At 44.2% G+C, this 21182-nt stretch overlaps 1 protein-coding gene across 1 annotated transcript; it reads right to left on the reverse strand.

Moving 5' to 3' along the window:
* Positions 1 to 9551: 9551 nt before the first annotated feature.
* On the reverse strand, positions 9552 to 20921 carry LOC123189033 (small ribosomal subunit biogenesis GTPase RsgA 1, mitochondrial). Its single transcript, XM_044601354.1, has 5 exons — positions 20311 to 20921; positions 12072 to 12293; positions 11075 to 11263; positions 10760 to 10953; positions 9552 to 9978 (listed from the first exon to the last, which is right to left on the reverse strand). Exons 1-5 carry the CDS (start codon positions 20881 to 20883, stop codon positions 9801 to 9803), a joined length of 1356 nt encoding a protein of 451 aa, XP_044457289.1. The 5' UTR covers positions 20884 to 20921; the 3' UTR covers positions 9552 to 9800.
* Positions 20922 to 21182: the final 261 nt, after the last annotated feature.

Below are 21182 nucleotides of genomic sequence, written 5' to 3' on the forward strand. Positions count from 1 at the left end.
AGTGGCGGTCGGGGATGAGCGATGGTCTTTTCCTACCAATCTATCCCCCTAGGAGCATGCGTGTTAGTGCTTTGTTTAGAGGGCTAATAAATTTTTGCACTAAGTATGTGAGTTCTTTCTGACTAATGATGAGTCCATGGATTATACGCACTCTCACCCTTCCACCTTTGTTAGCCACTCTAGTACTGTGCAACTTTCGTCGGTGCATTAAACCACCTTATATATTTCCTCAAAACAGCCACCATACCTACCTATTATGGCATTTCCATAGCCATTTCGAGATATATTGCCATGCAACTTCCATCGTTCCATTTATTATGACACATACCATCATTCTCATATTGCTTTGCATGATCATATAGTTGACATAGTATTTGTGGCGCCACCGTTCATATTTTTTATACATGTCACGCTAGATCATTGCACATCCCGGTACACCACCGGAGGCATTCATATAGAGTCATATCCTTGTTCTAGTATCGAGTTGTAATTCTTGAGTTGTAAGTAAATAAAAGTGTGATGATCATCATTATTAGAGCATTATCCCGTGTGAGGAAAGGATGGTGGAGACTATGATTCCCCCACAAGTCGGGATGAGACTCCAGACTTAAAATGAAAAGAGTTCAAAGAGCCAAATATGTAAAAAAAAATAAGAGGCCAAAGAGCCCAAAAGAAAAAAAGGAAAATGTGAGAAAAAGAGAGAAGGGACAATGTTACTATCCTTTTTCCACACTTGTGCTTCAAAATAGCACCATGTTCTTCATGATAGAGAGCATCTTATGTTGTCACTTTCATATATTACTAGTGGGAATTTTTCATTATAAGACTTGGCTTGTATATTCCAATGATGTGCTTCCGCAAATTGCCCTAGGTCTTCATGAGCAAGTGAGTTGGATGCACACCCACTTAGTTTTCTTTTGAGATTTCATACACTTATAGCTCTAGTGCATCTGTTGCATGGCAATCCCTACTCACTTGCGCCAATATCAATTAATGGGCATCTCCATAGCCTATTAATTTTCCTAGTTGGTGTGAGAATTTCTTTCTCCGTTTTGTCTACTACCACCTTCTATTCCACCCATAGTGCTATATCTGTGGCTCACGCTCATGTATTGTGTGAAAGTTGAAAAAGATTGAGAACACTAAATGTATGAAACAATTGCTTGGCTTGTCATTGGGGTTGTGCATAATAAATACTTTGTGTGATGAAGATAGAGCATGACAAGACTATATGATTTTGTAGGGGTAACTTTCTTTAGCCATGATTGCTTTATTAGTATGATTGAAGTATTATTATTTTTTGTCAATGTTAAACTTTTGTTTTGAATCTTATGGATCTGATTATTCATGAAAGGATAAGAAAGATTACTTGATAAACATGTTAGGTAGCATTCCACATAAAAAATTCTGTTTTTATCATTTACCTACTCGAGGATGAGCAGGAATTAAGCTTGGGGATGTTTGATACGTCTCCAATGTATCTATATTTTTTTATTATTCCATGCTATTATATTATCCATCTTGGATGTTTTATATGCATTAATATGCTATTTTATATCATTTTTTGGGACTAACCTATTAACCTAGTGCCTAGTGTCAGTTGTCGTTTTTCCTTGTTTTTGTCTTTTACAGAAAATCAACACCAAACGGATTCCACACGGAACAAAACTTTTTGAGGATTTTTCTTGGACCAGAAGACAACCACGAAGCTTCGAGAGGAGGCCACGGGGGCCACAAGAGGGCCACAAGCCCTAGATGCGTACCCTAGGGGCGAGCCCTCGGGCTTGTGGGCACCTCGGGACTCCCCTAACCCTAATTCCAGCTCTATAAATACCCAAATATTCCCCGTATACCAGAGGACGCACCAAAAATACTTTTCTGCCGCTACATGCTTCTATTCTCATGAGATCCCATCTTGGGGCCTTTTCTGGCACTCTGCTGGAGGGGGATTCGATCATGAAGGGCCTCTACAGCAAGCTTGTTGCCCTTCCGATGATGTGTGAGTAGTTTACCACAGACCTACGGGTCCATAGCTAGTAGCTCGACGACTTCTTCTCTCTCTCTCTCTTTGATCTTCGGTACAATGTTCTCCTCGATGTTCTTAGAGTTCTATTCGATGTAAACTTCTTTGCGGTGTGTTTGTTGAGATCCGATGAATTGTGGGTTTATGATCATATTATCTATGAATATTATTTTAGTGTTCTCTTAACTCTTTTATGCATGATTAAGATAGCTTTGTATTTCTCGCTGATCCATTGATTTGGTTTGTCCAACTAGATTGATCTATCTTGCAATGGGAGAGGTGCTTTGTGATGGGTTTAGCCTTGCGGTGTCCTCACCCGGTGACAGTAGGGGTAGCGAGGCACGTATTTGTGTTGTTGCCATTAAGGATAAAAAGATGGGGGTTTTACCATATTGTTTGGATCTATCCCTCTACGTCATGTCATCTTTCTTAAGGTGTTACTCCGTTCTTGTTAACTTAATACACTAGATGCATGCTGGATAGTAGTCGATGTGTGGAGTAATAGTAATAGATGCAAGCAGGAGTCGGCCTACTCGTCACGGACGTGATTCCTATATTCATGATCATTGCCTTGGATATCATCGTAACTATGCGCTTTTCTATTAATTGCTCAACCATAAAATGTTTACCCAATGTATGCTTTCTTCAAGAGAGAAGCCTCTAATGAAAACTATGGCCCCCGAGTCTATTTTTATCATATTATTTTTAGATCTATAAAACCAAAAACCCAAAAATACCTTGTTGCAATTTATTTATCTTTACTTTATTTTACACGTTTACTTATCTTTTATATCAATCTCTATCAGATCTCACCCTTGCTAGTGACCTGAAGGGATTGACAACCCCCTTTTCACGTTGTGTGCAAGTATTTGTTAGCTTGTGCAGGTGCATATATTGGGGACTTGTGTGTTCCTCCTACTGGATTGATACCTTGCTTCTTAACTGAGGGAAATATTTATCTCTACTTTGCTGCATCACCCTTTCCTCTTCAAGGGAAAAAGCAATGCAAGCTCAAGAAGTAGCAATCACATGTACTTTATACTCCATCCCAAATTAATACAACACAAACAGGATGTATGGTTTTTATCTCTTAGGAGAGCCCGGACATGGATAAAAGTTTGTGTCCTTGTTATCATCATGTTAAGACTACTAGTTCGGGACCTCCAACCCGAGATCTGCCGGATTCGACCTTGACACACGCGGCATAAAATTCCTTTGAATCAAAGGAGCCCTATGAGAGGCTATAAAACCATTATCCAATCTACTCCCTCCGTTCCAAATTACTCATCGTAGAAATGGATGTATCTAGAACTAAAATACATCTAGATACATCCATTTCTGTGACGAGTAATTTGGAACGGATGGAGTAGTTGATAGTTGTAGCTTCATAATTTCATCCGTCTCATGCGGGAAGAAGGTGCTCCAGATTGTCCCTTCATCATTCCATTATGTTTGGGTTTGTCAGCTTTTGCACGCGCTTAAGTACAAAACATCCTATTTTAGTAGCTTATGAATGTTTTCACACAATCAAGAATAAAAGAGAAGGTACAGAAGGTTTGTGCGCTATAAAACTTGATGTGCACAAAGCATATGACAGAGTTGAGTGGCCTTTCTTGAAAGAGATTATGTTGAGATTGGGTTTCCTCAAGAATGGGTGAATTTTATTATGCAATGTGTCTCAATGGTTGAATACAGAGTTAGTATTAATGCGGAGGAAAGTGAGAGTTTCAAGCCTACAAGGGGTTTGAGACAGGGAGACCCGTTGTCACCATACTTTTTATTATTGTGTACTAAGGGTTTGGATGCTCTACTTACACATGAGGAGGAAAATGGAAAGATCTTAGGTGTAAGAGTGTGTGGAGACGCCCCACCGATAACAAATCTTCTCTTTGCGGATGATTCATTGATCCTTATGAAAGCCAACCAACAAAGTGCCGAAGCTCTGAAAGCATAGCTAGATCTATACTGTGAGGCATCGGGACAATTGGTTAGCATTGAAAAATCCAGTATTTTCTTTAGTCCTAACATGAAGGTGGAGATTAGAGAACAATTGTGTACAATATTGAACACAATGACAGAGGCCCTCAGTGATAAATATCTAGGTTTGCCAGCAAATGTGGGAATAGATAAAACAGATTGTTTCCTATTTCTGATTGAGCGAATTGTTAAGAAAATTAGTGGCTCAAAGGAAAAGTTACTGTCTACCGAGGGAAAGGAGATCCTGATCAAGGTTGTGATCCAACACATACCCACCTGTGCAATGTCGGTCTTTAAAATTCCTAAAAATATTTGTAAAGGAATCATTGACGTGATAGCGCATTTCTGGTGGGGATACGAGGAGAACCAGAAGAGGGTGCACTAGATGTCCTGGTGGAAAATGTGTGTACCTAAAAATCAAGGAGGGAAGGGATACTGTGATATTCACGGTTTCAACTTAGCGTTGCATGCTAAACAGGCATGGCATCTTCTAGACAATCTTGATTCATTGTGTGCTTCTATCCTAAGGGCAAAGTATTACCCCGATGGTGATTTGTTGAATGCTAAGCTAAGGAAATGCTCCTCCTTTACATGGCAAAGTATCATGGCAGGCACAAATACTCTGAAACGTGGTTATATTTGGCGAGTGGGGAATGGACATTATATCAATATTTGGGAAGATGCCTGGATCCCAAACTATGCCACTAGGAAAATTGTAACGCCTAAGGGGGGCATCTGTTAACTAAGGTAGGTGGTCACATTGATCCTGCTTCCAATAGTTGGGATGAAGACCTGATTAGACAAACTATGTGGCCAATCGATGTACAAAGGTTTCTTTCAATTCCTCTCTCGCAACATGATATGCCAGATTTCATTGCTTGGAATTATACGAAAATGTATATTCTTGGTTCGGTCAGCTTATTCTGTGGAGTGGGACCACCAGTATGGAAGCAAATTAAAACACTCTAAGGGGATGGGGTGAACCACGGTTAACCCTATTTGGAGTAAGATATGGAAGTTAGCATGTCCGGTAAAAGTAAAAAAAATATGGCGTATGCTACATGGAACACTCCTGTTCCGGGTTACGCTGGCTAATACACATATGAAGGTATCACCCATCAGCCCCACTTGCTCTAAGTGTTTAGAAGATACAAATCATATGCTTTTACGTTGTAGTAAAACAAAGGAGGTCTGGAAAAGGTTGGGGACGGAAGATATTATTGATAAAGCTTGCGAGGTTGACCGTGCTAGAGAGGTGGTGCTGGAGTACGTACTACTTCTGCCAGATCAAGATTTGTGAATAATGGGTTACCGCAATGTGCATGAGATGATTGCTATCTCAGCATGGTATCGGTGGTGGGAAATATGAAAGTTGGTGCACAAGGAGAAAACTCAAAATGCACTTCAGATTTCAATGGGGGTTCTTGCCCTTACCACAAACATTGTTAATGCATTATCCCCCCAGGATTCTATGAAAAAGGGGTTGGTCTTGTCCTCCTAGAGTTTTCATGAAACTTAACATTGATGCTTCTTTTGACCATGACCTTCTTAGTGGTACGATGGGGCGGTCCTGAGAGATGGCAGAGGTAGGTTTATTGTTGGAGGGAATGGGAAGATAGACTATTGTGCGGATGTGCTGATGGCGGAAGTTGTAGCTCTCAAATTTGGTCTAACACCGGTGTAAAGGGAGGGATGTAATCACCTTATTATTAACTCGGGTAATCTGGAGGTGATTGATACTATGCATAATGGAGGGCAGTCGGCAAGAGCCGCGGCAGCAATCTTCGATGATTGTTTTCATTATGCATGTGATTTCATTACTAATAGTTTTGAACACTGTAATAGAGAAGCAAATAAAGTAGCTCATGAGCTTGCTAGATTAGCTAGATTTTCTTTGACTTCTGATTGGTTTGAGGAACCCTTAAATGAAATTGTAATGATCCTCACAAACGATGTTCTATTTATCTCAAATGAATAAAGTTTCCGGGTTTTCAAAATAAGTCGAGAACATCCCGACTTACCTGAGATATTGTGAGTTGTGTCTCTTCATATACATTTATCACTCCATATGCAAACTTTCTCTCCTGATGAGTCCTCCACTCAAGCCTTGTTTACCGAAAGGGTTCCCCCCACTTTATATTATAAAGCAACGATCACCACATACATCTGAGCGAGCTCGACAAACACACGCCACCACGACACACAACCAACATACCCAAGGCTAGATACAAAGGTGACAAGCACCATCACACCACTCGGACACAACCAAGAAAATAAAATATGAGCTATGAAGAACCACTTGGAGCCACCGAGGGGGTGAGATGAACAATGACGAAGCAAAGACTCCAAGACAATCCCTCCCATAAGGGTACGACCATGGATAGCCGCCACCGTCCGAACCGCAGATCAAGTTTTCACCCAGAGCGATGCAGGAGGATTGGCGCACCACGATGGATCCTTCAAGAATAATACGACATCCACGGACACCGCCACCGACGGCGAAAAGGACTGAGCAAGTGATGAACCCTGGTGCTCACACCTCACCGACACACCCCTACTCCGCCAACCACCCGCAGCCACGTCCCCCGCGAAACCATGGCTGCCCGCCCGCACCTGAGACGTAGGTTCCGCCCGCGAACGCCACGCCTCCCGCTGCCAGGGCCGCCGCCCAACATCTAGACACCCCCAAGACCATCCAAAGAGATCAACTTTGCACCAAATGAACACCACCAACCGACGAACTGCAGCATACGTCCTGCCTTGAACATCGTCGGAGCTACGACAGCTAGCACGCGGCTAGGGAAAGGGGAAGGTGGGGGAACGGACGCATCCGAATCGGCACACCCCTGTGCCAGTGACGGGGGCCCGAGCACGTCGGCACCACCCATCCCTCCAGCCAGCCTCCCCACCGAACACACCCCTGTGCTGCCCCTCCTCATCGGCCGACGCAGAACCGCGCAAGGCCACCGACGTGGACTCGACCACTAGCAAGGGGAACCCCAAGTACCGCCGCCGAACGCCAAGAATACTCACCGGGGAGCCCATCTGCCCTACCGCCTTCGTCCAGCCGGCAGGGCGCCTGGATCCCGACCAGCACGCCCACCTGCCACCACCGCTGCGCCACCACCACCACCAGCCGAGGCCACGGTAGGGGTGGACGCTCGCAGCCCGCGTCGTCCGCGGTCCTCGTCGGCTGGGCCCAGATATGGCCAACCGGCGCCGCCGGAGCCCACCGTGCACCACCTCCGCTGCAACCCCTTCACGCCACCTCCCACAACTCGTGTCGCCCGCCGCCAGCTGTTGTCGCCGCCCGACTCGGGGTCCCGCGCCTGCCGGACCAAGAGGGGGAAAGAGAGGGCCCCACCGTCGCCAGCACTGGCCGGGCTTCACCCGCCAGTACGTCGAGGCGGCAACGAGGGGAGGGAGGCTCGAGGAGGGGGGGGGCTGGAGGCGGCGCTAGGGTTTTCCCCCGAGCGCTCGCGGGAGGGGGGAGGGGGGCTCAAGCCTTGTTTAGCCGATCATTGTCCCTTCATCCCATTGTAGTTGGGTTTATTAGTATTTGCACCCACTTAAGTCGAGAACATCTTGACTTACCCGAGATATTGTGAGTTGAGTCTCTTCATATACAATTATCACTCCATATACAAACTTTCTCTCCGGATGAGTCCTCCACTCAAGCCTTGTTTAGCCGATCCGAACCATGCTCGATGTCCTACCAAGTTGGTTAACTAGTCCTTGGAAATAGTTGGAAATACAGTATTAATGATGTATCCATTTGGGTAACACCTGGCCCTTAGCAGCCGAGCACAGGCTCTGGCATAGAAACCAAATTCCATGCTAGCCGAGTATTTGATCAATTAACTCGTATAGAAAAATGCTCCGTTTGCCATTAAAACCTTTGAAAGTTATTAGGGGTCAATTGTGGGCAGCATGAATGCTACCACAATAGGGCAGTACCTAATAAGCATATAGTAGGACGACTGGACGACACAAACTGACCATAACCCCTAGATAAACAGTGACTCAGCACTACAAACTTTGATAATCTCACATATCCCCTGCCTAGATTAAGAAACATCATACATATAGTTTGATAGTAGCGCCCTACCGAACTTGATAAGATGCAAAGTATTTCTCCATTTCTTCTTGAAAGGAACAGATCTCTTCATTTTGGCAATAAATCGATAGTGCATGACACTTGTACAGAAATGAAGCTAGTGCATGACACTAGTACAGAACTATGCATACAGCACGCCTAGGCCTTTTTGAAGGTTAAAAAAGATCAGTTTCACACAGAAATTACTAACAATAGGTCTCAACTGATGAACAAGACACTCAAGACTCGGCAACATCGCGCGAATTAATTCCATGGAGACCACAGCTTCTACTCATGCCCCTCGCCAAAAAAGGGGAAAGAAAAAAGCCTATGCTCATGCTTGCAAGTGCAAGCATTGTCGTGCAATAAAAAATAATTATGTTTCTTATCTTAGCTATTGCGCTGCTGACAAAAACAAAGCACAAGATTCCCTTGGTGGCTGTCATGAATTTGTTTGTTTATTTTTACTATATATATAAATAGAAGCACAAAGAAACTGCTGACAAAACTAGTGACGACGATAATCAATATGCAGTACGTTTAGTTTAGTGGGGAGTTTTGTCCCGTCTGGTTGCTTGTCAAGATAATGCGTTCCATCTGATTCCTGATACAGAAATGGTCAGATTAGGGACCATACATTATACATTATACTAGTACATATATACAATGTGCCAACTGCAGCCTTGCGTCACTGTTCTGGAGTGGAGCCAGGTAGTATATGCTATGCTTCTGTATACGATGGACGATTCGTCAACATGGTCAAAGTAAAGAGGACTCAGATTTCTTACCAACCAGATCACTGGTCGTTAAAAGGGGTAACTGACGTTGCCCTCTGACCTTTCTATCATTGCATGCAGATCCTTTTTGTGGTAAACTCTACCAGTTAAGTGAGGCATATAGCCTCCTTATGTACTCCTCATGCCATTCTAATTTATTCACCTATTCAAAGGAATGGTTATCCTGAACAAAAGACTAATTAACAGAGCAACCTTAAAAAAACTTAGCAAAGTTGATAATGTATATATCAATGTTGGTCCAAGGGCTTCATATTTGAAATTGGAGCTATGATGCTTTATGTCGTCAGATAAAAAATAAAAATAAAAAAATGTTGGTCCAAGAGCTTCTTCTATTCCGCTCTGCGTGACTGCGTCCACAACCACATATAGTCCATCCTTTACCAGGCATTCCACTCAATCTAAATGCTGTTATGACACATCACCCGGGGTTTAGTTTTCTTGGATTACGAAGCTGCCAAGAAGTTTCCTCGTGGTTTAACCAAACACTTGGAATTTGAAAATACGACTTGATGATGTATTACCAATGTTGGTCCAAGGTCTACTGTGAGCCTCATCAGAAACCTAAAACGACGCCTCAAGGCTGCAGCTGTACCTCATAAAATTGATTATAGAGCAATCAACACCACCTTATGAAAGTTCAGAACAACGCCGCAGGAGATTGTGTAAATTTACTTCTTTGGTTATCTTATTACTTTCTTCTTCTCGATCTTGTCACAGGGAAACAAGTAATGCCAATCTTCACCATCTAGGGCACATTTCTGTAGTTTCCTCGTCTACACATCTCTATTTTCAGAACTTGGTCAGTAGAATTAGACATGGCGGCGACAGTAGAGAGCCAGTTATGTACATCATCCATTGTTCCTCCTTGGTAATGTTTAGAGTTTGTTAGATCAGGTAAGAATCAGCTTCACCGTTTGCTAGTACGTCGGCTTACACCGAACTGGTAGTCATCATCGAGGTCATCCATGTCAGAATCCATTTCATCGAGAATCGATTGGTTCAACTTCTTCCTGGACACCCTCCTGTGCTTTTTGAGTTGAAGGCGAGGCTCCACTTGCTTCACACCCATGGTACCTGTTTTATACCTGAAGCAAGATGGGTATGCTTGCATTGTTAACACACACAAAGTTCAGCATCCATCAAAAAGAGTAGGTGCTTTGATACGCAGGAACTGATCTAAAGAAAGGATGCCAATCTGTCAAATATGACTCTCTATAGAGTAGATTATTATATATCTAGGCCACCATGTGCATGGGCCAATGAAACACTAACCCAAGAAAAAGTTATAATAGAAAACCCTTATGAATAGGCATGGTACAATTACTTAACCTTTCCCAAAGCATTAAAGTAAGGCAGGCAGTGGAAATATAGCATGAGCTAGTCTTGATTCCCTAAATGGGTAGATATTTTTAGACAAAGTGCACCGAGGCTGGGGACAGTTGTAGCGAAATGGAGAAAGTAATTTGTATGGAACCTAAGAAAATTAAATAACCACATGATTCTGCACCAGAAAATTTCCGAATATAAGGATCATTTATGTATGAATAAAAGTAACTGCTGTCACCACAATCATGGAAAGACCGGCATATGCTAAGCAGATCAGTGCTAAATAGGTAACCTAGGGCCTACTGCCATAAGGTAGATTCCATTCACCATAATGCATTTCACCTTGCCAAACTATGAAAAAACTAACCTGTCTTCCAAACATTTGGCTTTATTTTGTTGATAGCTTATAGCTTAGAGAATATTTGCTAGAAATCTTTTAAAAAACAGAAACCACAGTACTAGAAATAGAGAAGAAAAGGCATATGTATCTGGTGTTGGTGTGCATTAGTGATTCTCATAAAGGAAACGTTTACGGCTTACCTGACATCACCTTCTCTTTTAGTTCCAAATGTTCGTAACTGGAAGGATTCTCTAATTTTGATCTCATCAAGCAACTGCAGATAGTATGGATATCTTTCCCAGTCACCTTTGACAACACAGCCATGTTCACCAAGGTGAACACAGTCATTAAATAAGCACCCGGAGGACTCATTTTCTTCTAGCATCTTTCTTATCTGGATACAAAATCAATAACACAATTATGCAAATGTCATAACAAATTAAACTACAACCATAACAGAGTCAACTTGCTCATGCACAGAAGCTCTAACCAAATAGAGCATCAAGTGAACAAACCTCAGGGAAAGTTTCTGCAAGACCCTTTTTGGTCACTTTCATCAGGCTAGGCTGGTTAAATCCAGGAGTATCAGCAAGAAAACCTCCATCAACTATCGGAAGTAATGAAACATGACGTGTGGTATGCTTTCCTTTGCCGCTTTTCTTGGACACGGTACCAACGCGTTGTTCACCAAACCATTTACTATTCTGGAAAAGAATGTGCACAAGCAAGGGACTTCAGTGTCCACATAGAAAAAGGTGTCTACACTTGCTAAAGTTTACTGGAAAAAGATTGAGAAACTTCACGACGATGGGAAAAATGAAAAAAGCATGTCAAGCTATACAATATCTGAGGTAAAAGGAAAAAAGACTACTGCATCCACATAAAGAAACAGACAACAATGCATACTTGCTCCATCGTCTCCTATTGTGTAAGGCAAACCAACTTGGGACCACATAAAAAATACATTTTGAATTAGTCCTGAATACCATATCAGAGGCAACACATCAGTTCAGTAAATCCAATCGGCAATATCTCAATATCAAGCATAGCTAACAAATTGAGTTTCTTTTTGAGATAAAGATAGCATTATTCCTGATAAATTGACCCAACCTTAGTAAACAGTGGTACGTTTATATCCGTAAATAAACATTCTGCCAAGAAAAAGGGCTACATTTTAGAGGAAAACTAACAAAACAAGAAATTATGAAATTCTCATAATGGATTATGTACGGCATTGAAAGGTTCAGAATGGGCGAGAATTTGAAGTAGGAAAATAATATCGCCGTATGTTTGCCTGATGAGATGGAACAATTAAGGAAGACAAGCCATGTGGAACAAGATGTGCCATTGGCAACCCGATCAGGCATGAGCGGGGCCATACGGCTGGGGCAAAATGCAACAAAAACTAAAAACACGTGTGATAAGTGAAATTATTGGTTAAACCTTTCGTTGTATGAAACTGATGACAATATGCCTGGGGTTAAATGCAATTTGAAATTATATAACAGTCACCTGTTCAAGAAGTTGATGTATTGGATCTTCCTCTGAAATGTTTTGGTTGCATCTCAAGGCATTAATAAGACTGGACTTCCCAACACCGCTTGGACCAACAACTACAGTTGTCTGTCCCTCCAGCATCTCTTCAAGAGCTGATAATCCAGATCTCTGATCAACACTTAGAAAGAGTGGATCATAGCCCCAGCTCTTCAACCTGTCCCTCCAGTAGGAGATGATCTGCAGAAAACGGAGTTATAAATTATCAGGTCAACCACACAAATATAAACTCAGGTAAACAATGTGAAACAAATACACTAAATAATAAACAGTGTGCAATTGCACATTCTAATTGCTCAAACTCATGCTTGGAACCATGTCTTTTATTTTTCTAGTTTTGAACCTTGAGGATGTATTTTGTTTTTGTTCCGTTATATCTTGATGGTGGAACCCGATCCGTTCTTTGGATCGAATGGAAAGAAAATTGCTCAAACTCGCACCTCAGCGAGGGAAACCAAAAGTGTGAATGTATGATGCTTATCTTTTACAAAACAATGATGCCCATATGGTGGGTATGTATCAAATGCCAGTTCTTTCATATTTTATACATTTCTTTCCCTAATAATAAAGCACGGATTGACTTTGTCGGGTTCACCATCACAATACGCTTCTTCCCGTGATTTTACGCTTTCAGTTTGAATTTGAAAAACATATTCGAGGTGGTACTAAATTTTATAATTTCCATCCGTCCGTCCGTCTTGACTTGTTCGCACGTCAGCTTTTCTCTCGCGTCCTCAAATATCAAATTCAACCTAGGCAGCCCATTATTCTGGTCCACCGAGCCCAACAAAAAAATAGAAATCAGAGAGCTAAGACGAGGGCGGACTCTCGATCAGTTTGGAGTTTTCCCTTGACCCTCCCATAAATATCGGCTCAAGATTCAGGAAAGAGGGAAGGGGAGGAGGTGGATCCCCTGGAGGTGGAAGGAGCCGGTTGACGGCCGATCCGACGGGGCACTTCATCTCGACCATGAGGCCGCGGTAGTATACGGTCGCGCACATCAGCCATCTCATCAAGCGAGGACGCGGGGGCGCTGCCATCGCTGCTTTTGAGAACCCACCGGTCCAGCGGACAGCCATGGTCGATTGGAGCTGCTAAGACGGCGGCGGCGCAGGTGCGCAGCCCCAATTTGAGGTGTGGTGGCTCGTGTCAAGGAGCCAACCATGATTCAGAAGGAATGATTTGATTATCTTCTCATGTACGTGAATAATACGCTCTGATCAGCACACAATTGAAACTTTGAGATCGATCAAACGCCATTGGCCGAAGTTGCTCGTTCAGTTGGTTCGTCAATTGGTCCTTCTGACCGCCAACAATACGGCCATACGAGATCATGATCCACCACTGATCCGCTGCTCTGGCTACCGTTCATCGTCGAGCGCCTGCACCGTTCCCGCGCCGCCCTCCGCCCATACTGTACTCACAAATCACCATGTCGTCTTCCTTGACTGGAAACTCCAGGAAAGATCGCTTTATCATATTGAAGCACCGCGGCCGCCGCCGCTATAACCAACGCCACAAGTAATATCTGGGTGATCAGGGCACCGATGATGATTAGCTGGATGCATGCTTATCAACTGAAGCCAAGCAGCTAGATGCTTGTACGGGTGATTACTGCAGGCGGACCGAGATAAAATACTAACAACTCCGAGCACGTCACGTCCTCAGGTGCGTCCCTATGCATATGTCATTATGTGCATGAAGCAAATAGCTAGATGCAGTATTGGCATTAACTGAACTGAATTAGACTTCAAGATATTTTTTATTTTCTATTAGTGCCACATCTGTCACAATTTATATCCACAATTACTCACGCTTATCGTCGTCTCCATAAAAAACTCAAGGTCTACCCGAAGTAAATATATTTGTCGCTGCATTACTTAGAGCCAATAATACATGTACATGTGTTTTTCAACTATTTAGAGATCTAGATCTAGATACTATGTGATAGTATATCATTATTGCAAAAAGGTTTGCTTCCACTGAGCATGTATGAGTATGCGCAGATAATTTCACACTTTGAAGGAAGTTTAGTTTTCAGACCTAAATTAAGTTTATTTCGATCCAAATCCAACAATAAAATTTGGATAATTTCTCAATGTTATCTACAATGAGTGGCATGTATTTATACCATGACTAATCAACTTGATCAATAATGTATTTTTGTATTTTTGCAGTTCCTTTTTTTTGCGGGAGAAGGAACTTTCATTAATCAAACGAGATGATTACATTTAGACTTAACTATGCTAGTATCTCTTCGGGGAAGTTTCAAAGCCAACACACAGTTCGTTGTTGCACCCGTCCCATACAAGCAAGGGTGTGGCTAGCAGCATTAGCTTGTCGAGTGATCTTAAGTAGACTAATGTTCCTCCTGCATATGTATTTTTGTGGTTCATATATGGTGAAAACTTTATATGTCAGCTTTCACATACACATATCTGAGTAATACCACCTCCGATCCATATCGCAGTCTTGAACTAAACCCAGTTTAAAACTGCGACACTTATTGCGACACTTATTTTATTTTAGATAGGAGAGGGTATCATTTTTTATTTGTTTTTCAAGGATGAGTGTTGCATCTTAATAGTAGGCTGCCGAATGACCAACAATTTTACACCAAAGGAAAGATAAGTCGAGGCATAGTTCAATACTGCACCACAGGAGGTAAACTGTCAAATACCATATGAATTGTCAAATTCATTTTGTACCCGTTGCAACGCACGGGCTCTTTTGCTAGTAATTAAAAGATTAGCTAACTTGAATTTGAATGTTTGACCAATGACAGCACGGAGACTAGTGGCCATATATAATTGGTGTTTATCAAAAGGAGTGTGATCCCAAGGATGTACCAATCAAATTCGTTGTGTGCTGTATGTACCAGGGAACTATGCCAACTCACGTATTACTGTTTATATATCTGGCTATTGCTCAGGTTACCTCTTAGGCTGAATTAGGTCTTTGTTGAGAGACAAATCCCTTTGATATAACTCAAATGGAATGCCTTTGCTTCATCCTATGAGTAAAAACATATGAATGTGTACATCCGGCCCACAAGAGATTCGACTGTAGTGCTAGATCACCATCGTGCATGGCCCACAAGAACGCGAAAAGAAATCTGTTTTTAGATAAGCCGAGAGCGGCATGTGCGACGGCCCAAGGTTCGTCGGTAGTTCTGGGAGATATTAACTCAAAACACGGCCAAAACAAGCAACTCAAACTTTAAACAGAAGAATGACGGGAAAGTTCTGTCCCACCGAGGATCTTATGCCCGACATCCACCTTAATGGGAGAGCCTACGCATGGTCAATGATCAAGAAAACACCATCCTTCGCAAGCTGGGCAAATTTTAGTCTCGGTCGAATGGCATAACTTGTTCTCAGGTCATCCTCTACTGCTCGCGATGGCACCAAAGTTTAAGAAAAGTAAACACTTCCACTTTGAGTCCTTCTGGCTCACAACGGATGGTTCGGCTGAGAGGTCGTTGACAGCTCTGGGATCCAGTGGCCCCCTTGATCCCATCCTGAGACTCAACGCCAAGTTGAGGCTGCTGAAGCGCGTGTAAAGTGGGAATTGGGATGCGTTAGCGAGCAGATTTTGCTGGCCAAGACGCTGATTCTCCTCCCAGACAAATATGGCAGTTTACCAAAATTGCTGGCATCAAAATAACTAAATAAGCACGACATGGTGGCATTTTTTAGCATCTCTACACTCCAAGTGGAAGAGGTATTGAAATCCTAAACTGGGCACATTTGGTCCACCTTCGCAAGCAAGCAACCTGATGCAGGGGAGGACAAAGATTATACAGACCCATAAGCCCTGTCCACAGTTTCACGAAGATCCTCTCCAAAGTCATGGCAATAAGACTCGCACCTCCTCCCTCGGATTTGTCCATCAATCAAGGAACCTTCATCAAGAAATGTTCCATACATGACAATTTCATGCTGGTATGGCAGACCGCCTGATCATTTCATCAACAACAAAAATTATACCACCTTGTGAAGCTTGACATGGATCGAGCTTTTGACCCGGTTGCATGACCCTTCCGGTTTGAAGTGTTAAGGCGCAAGGGTTTCGATGATCAATGTTGTGGCTGGCATGCTATCTACCACTCTTTCCACTGCATCAACACGCATTCTGCTCAACGGCTCTCCGGGTCCTAAATTCACTAGATGCCTTGGCCAAGGAAACGCGCTTTCCCCGCTCTTTTCATCATTTTCATGGATATCTTGCTTTTCACAATGTGAAGGCCTGAGTGCTGGAGTTTATTTTCCCCTATAGGCAGAGAGAACATTCAGAGTATGTCCATCTACATAGATGATGTCATCATGTTCATAAAGTCTCTTGAGTGAGGAGCTTCACGCAATCAAATCCATGATGCGCGTTCTTGCCTATCAAATGCGACGATGGTGATGCTGCTCTAACTAAGGCCATGATTGACTGCGGAGAAGTCTCTCCCAGTGAAATACCTTGGACTACCCCTCTCAATTAGGACGCGAACAATGGAGACTTAAACGAGCTATGCCACCCCCAATCACCAACTCATGATCCTAGACCCCCCGGCGTAGGTTTATCAAGGTGATTGACAAACTTTGACGTGCTACATTCAAATAAGCTCAGTGACTTTTAAGGTTGATTTTGAGAAGGCATATGACAAGGTTAATTGGTCTTTTCTTCAACAACCTTCGCATGAAAGGGTTCACACTACAGTGGTGCTACTAGATTGCAAAGTTCGTAGAATGAGAGAGAACTCGAAAGGGGGTCTTAGACAGGGGGAATCCCGTGACTCCGAACCTTCTCAACATTGTTGCCAGCATGTTGGCCATTCTCATTGCAATGGCAAATGAGGATAGCCAAGTAATGAGGATAGCCATGTGGGTGGCCTTAGGGCATCTCCAAAGCAAACCCTCAAACCTCTTGCAAGCGTCCGGACCAAGCTGTCCGGACGCAGTTTGCCATCCAACGCCATCCCGCATCGGTTCGCGGACCAATCCGGGCGTTCTACATTTGGATCACCGCCACGTAGGACTCTGATACCCCCGGCCCACACAAAACCCCGCCCGGACCCCGCTCTCCATCCTTTCCTCTTTCTCTACATCCGCTTCCTCCCTCGCCGACGCCACCGCTCTACCACCCCGGACGCCTGCCAAGCCCTTCCCGGACGCCCGCGACCTCCACCGCTCCACCCGGTCGCCATGCCGCTTGCCCTCCGCCACCAATCCACACCTCTCATCTGCCCGCCGCGCAGGTACCATCCGGCCGTACGGGGGGTCACCATGCCCGGCAAGTGTTTGGTGAAATTCCCGTGCTGAAATTTTTTGTCCCTTCTTTGAAGCAATGGATCCGGACATGGAGAGTGCATATAAGAGCACTACATTGAGTTGTTCGACGAGGACTATGCGGATGAAACACCGATGATGCATGCGGTCCTTGCAGACACGGAGCGTGCGGAAGAGCATGTTCTTAATTTGAAGGGATCGGTCAAGGGTCACCAAATGCTGAATCGGAACAGGCCATTTGACGCTGATGGACGACTACTTTGCCCCTGATGCCCTATTCGTGGACAATTTTTGCTGGCGCTTTCAGATTTGAAAAAAAATGTCTTTAGTCGCCTCTACAATGGCGTCCAGTCCTACGATGACTACTTCATCTTGAAGAAGGATGTCGTATGACGGATACCGTGTCTGTTTTGGGGGTCAGCGTTGGAGATGCCCTTACTCCGTAGCTAGTGGATGGAGGTGTGTACACACTTCAGTATGCAGGTGACGCTATTATTTTCAAGGAACATGACATGAAGAAAGCAGCCATGAAGGTCATTCTTTGTTCGAGCAACTTTCAAACCTCAAAATCAAATTACATAAGAGTTAAATATTCTACTCTGGTTAGGCCAAGCAGGGCAAAGATCAATACAAACAACTTTTTGGCTGTGAGGCATGATCCTTTATGTTCCGATACCTCGGGATCCCTATTCAATATCGCAAGCTCCTGAATAAGGAATGAAAGAGGATTGACAACCGGTTAGTGAACAAGTGGAGTATCATTTGTGGACCAAAAGATCCAGGAGGCCTTGGGGTGGATGATCTTAAGATCAAAAATAAATGCTTGCTGAGCAAATGGTTGTTCAAGTTGTTAAATGAGGATGGAGTGTGGCAAGAGTTGCTGAAATAAATATCTACATTCTAAAACTCATCACAAATGACAGTCAAACCCACTGATTCTTCCTTCGGGGAGGGCCTTTTGAGAGTCAAAGAGGAGTTCTTCAGCAAAGGTGTGTTCATTGTCGAAGCCGGTACTCACACCAGTTTTGGGAAGATTCCTGGCTCGAAAGATACTCCTCTGAGCCGCAATGCCCAAATCTTTACAATATAGTACATGGGAAACATCCTTCCATGGCAAATGTTTTGACCAGGAATCCGCTGAATATTAATTTTCATCAGATACTTACCAGTGATAAATGGATAGTCTGGTTACATCTGGTCCAGCGCTTGATGGATATCAAGCTGACTCATGACCAGGATGTTTTCCGGTGGAAACTCCATGCTTTCGGTCTTCTCGGTTCAGAATCTATGTATGCCGACATGGTAAACGAGAATCACAGAGGTGTAATGCTAACTAATGACAACTGACCTAAGAGCGATTGGAATGGTAGCAAGAAGTGTTGTTTTTGTGATAAGGGTAGACGATTCAACACTTAATTCTCTCGTGTTCTTTTGCACATTTGTTACGGGGAACTGTTTATGTGGCTTTCAACCTGCCTCCGCCAACCAGTATCTTGAATATGTTTGGGAATAGGTTGGCGGGAGCGGAGTAGCAGCTAAAGGCTTGAACCTGGTGGGGGTGTGCGCCTTGTGTTGGACTATTGGGAATTGTCATGATGATATTGTTTTCAACAAAAATAGAGTTTCCAACTATTTGCAGGTTATCCACAAGGATGCTCATTGGGTCCATACATGGTGCTTACTTCAGCATGCGGAGGCGCAGGAGTGTCTGGGTAAAGCCACTTGGAGATGGTCACACAGGCTATGTTCAACCAATATGGATGGCGGTCTAGAAATAGGAATAGTGATGCACAAGTACTACATTTAATATCTCTTGCTGTTGTCATAGCCCATTATCAAACTTATTTATCACTTTTTGTATTGGATTGAGAGCTTCACAATAAAAATGGCTATGTGCATCAATCAATGCAGAGGATGGATCTTCCTCCTTTTCAAAAAAAAAAACATCTCAGGCAGGAACTGCCCTGTCAATTGGTCTCGGGTCTGCCGGCCAAAAAGTGCCAGTGTTCTTGGTGTTCCTGATCTTAAGGCCACCAGGTTGGCGCTGACGACTCACTGGTTCTGGATGCAGCACACCACTGAAAACCGGGGTTGGCATGGTTTAGAAATTCCCCATAATAATACTGAACTTCCAATCTTCAAAGCTGCTGCCCAGATTCATATTGGCAATGCAAAGAACAACCTTTTCTTGAAAGATCATTGGCTTATGGAGTATCACCAGCATCCTGTGGAGTATTGTCCTGAACTGGCACAGCTTTATTTGTTTGCAGCCACACATTTAAGCGTCCCTGGACGTTTGGTGGTCCAACTCCAGAAACAAACTTCCTAAGGCCAAGAGGAAGGGATTCGACAGTCTGGTTGTACTCCTCTTCTGGACAACTAACCTTCAATAATGCAGCAAAATCCATCCATGATCTCTTCTGGGATGTACTTGCAGATTAAGGTCTTGGAGTTCGGCTGCCGCAAAGGAGCTTAGCTCTGTTCCCTCCAAATTCTTGCGTTTCAAAGGGTGATAGAGAGATATTGTTGACTGTTGACAGAATATGTTGGTCTTGCCAGCAACTGAACTATTTTCATGCGAAGCAAGAGCACCGAATTGCAATGAAGGTTGTCTCGGTAAAGTGTAAGTTTGTGCCGAATGAGCCATTGATCGAATCAATGAAGTGGCTACTATGCGAAGCTCAACTACGCATCAAACTCCGCCACAATAATCATGACTTGTGCTATGCTGCTTCTCACTATTAGATAATCTAAACTCCAATTACCCCGTTGTATAGAGGAATACTTTATCAGCAGAACTTCTACTCTTTATCAATCTAGACTAGATGAAAGCAATTATGCTACGATAGGATTGAAATAAAAAATAAGAATATGTCTTGTTGGTAACCTAATGACCCAATTCTGGCTCCGACCGAGTATACCTGATCGTCCACGAGCTCGACCTTGTTGAAGGCAAGCACGAAGGGTATCCCTGTGGACTCGGCCTCGACGAGGAACCTGGTGAGCGTGGCGGGCTCAGGCTGCGGCTGGTCCAGCGAGAAGAGCACAACGAGACGGTCGACGTTGGCGACCGGCGGATCGACCACCTCGCTCCGGCGCTCAAAGACGTCCTCGATCATCCCGCGGCGGTCGGTCCAGTCGACGGCCCCGACGAGCACCCTGTCCCCGACGAGCACGCGGCGGCGGATCTTCTTGAGCAGCGCGCGGACGAGGCAGAGAAGGTCTGTCCCTTGGTGTTGCTCGAGCCCCGGGGCGGTGGAGCTGACGATGACGCGCATGAAATTGGCCTGGGAAGCCGCGACGAGGCCCGTGGCCTGGTTCGGGAGGAGCGCATCGGGGGGCGGCAGGGGGAGAGAGGCGGCCGACACCGCGGGGGGGAGGCGCGGATGGCGGGAGGCACGGTGAAGGAGGCGGAGGCTTTGGGGAAGGGGAAGCGGGAGCGGGAGGCGGAGGTGGGGCAGTGTGGCCGTGGAGGGGGGTGGGAAGAGCGGCATTTCGGTGGAGCGGAACTGGATAGCGGAGTGCACACTCCAAGCCTATCCTCTACCTCTATAGTGCCGTCCTACTTGACTCGACCGTTTGGACTACTTAATCTTGGCTTCGGTAGTCTGGACTAATTGAATTTTTTCAGTTTTGTCTCAAATCAAGATGAAAAGTGGGGGAGTTCGAACTAGTACTATATGCCTCGTCCACATTCCTACACTCCATACTTCCTCCTCCGCCCTTGGTTCTCACTCCTGGTCCCTGGATGCCACGACCGCACCCACCTCCTACGCCCTCGGGCCTTATCGGA

Source organism: Triticum aestivum, chromosome 2A, assembly GCF_018294505.1.
Source record: "Triticum aestivum cultivar Chinese Spring chromosome 2A, IWGSC CS RefSeq v2.1, whole genome shotgun sequence".
In the NCBI taxonomy this organism is placed as follows: Eukaryota; Viridiplantae; Streptophyta; class Magnoliopsida; order Poales; family Poaceae; genus Triticum; species Triticum aestivum.

What these genes read in the sequence shown, in the direction of transcription:
- LOC123189033 (XM_044601354.1), bottom strand. Translation starts at nt 20,883, where the DNA reads ATGCCGCTCTTCCCACCCCCCTCCACGGCCACACTGCCCCACCTCCGC. An exon ending in TACATCAACTTCTTGAACAG is followed by an intron (nt 11,264 to 12,071) that starts GTGACTGTTATA and finishes ATTCTTTTCCAG; the next exon opens with AATAGTAAATGGTTTGGTGA. An exon ending in TTGCAGAAACTTTCCCTGAG is followed by an intron (nt 10,954 to 11,074) that starts GTTTGTTCACTT and finishes TTTTGTATCCAG; the next exon opens with ATAAGAAAGATGCTAGAAGA.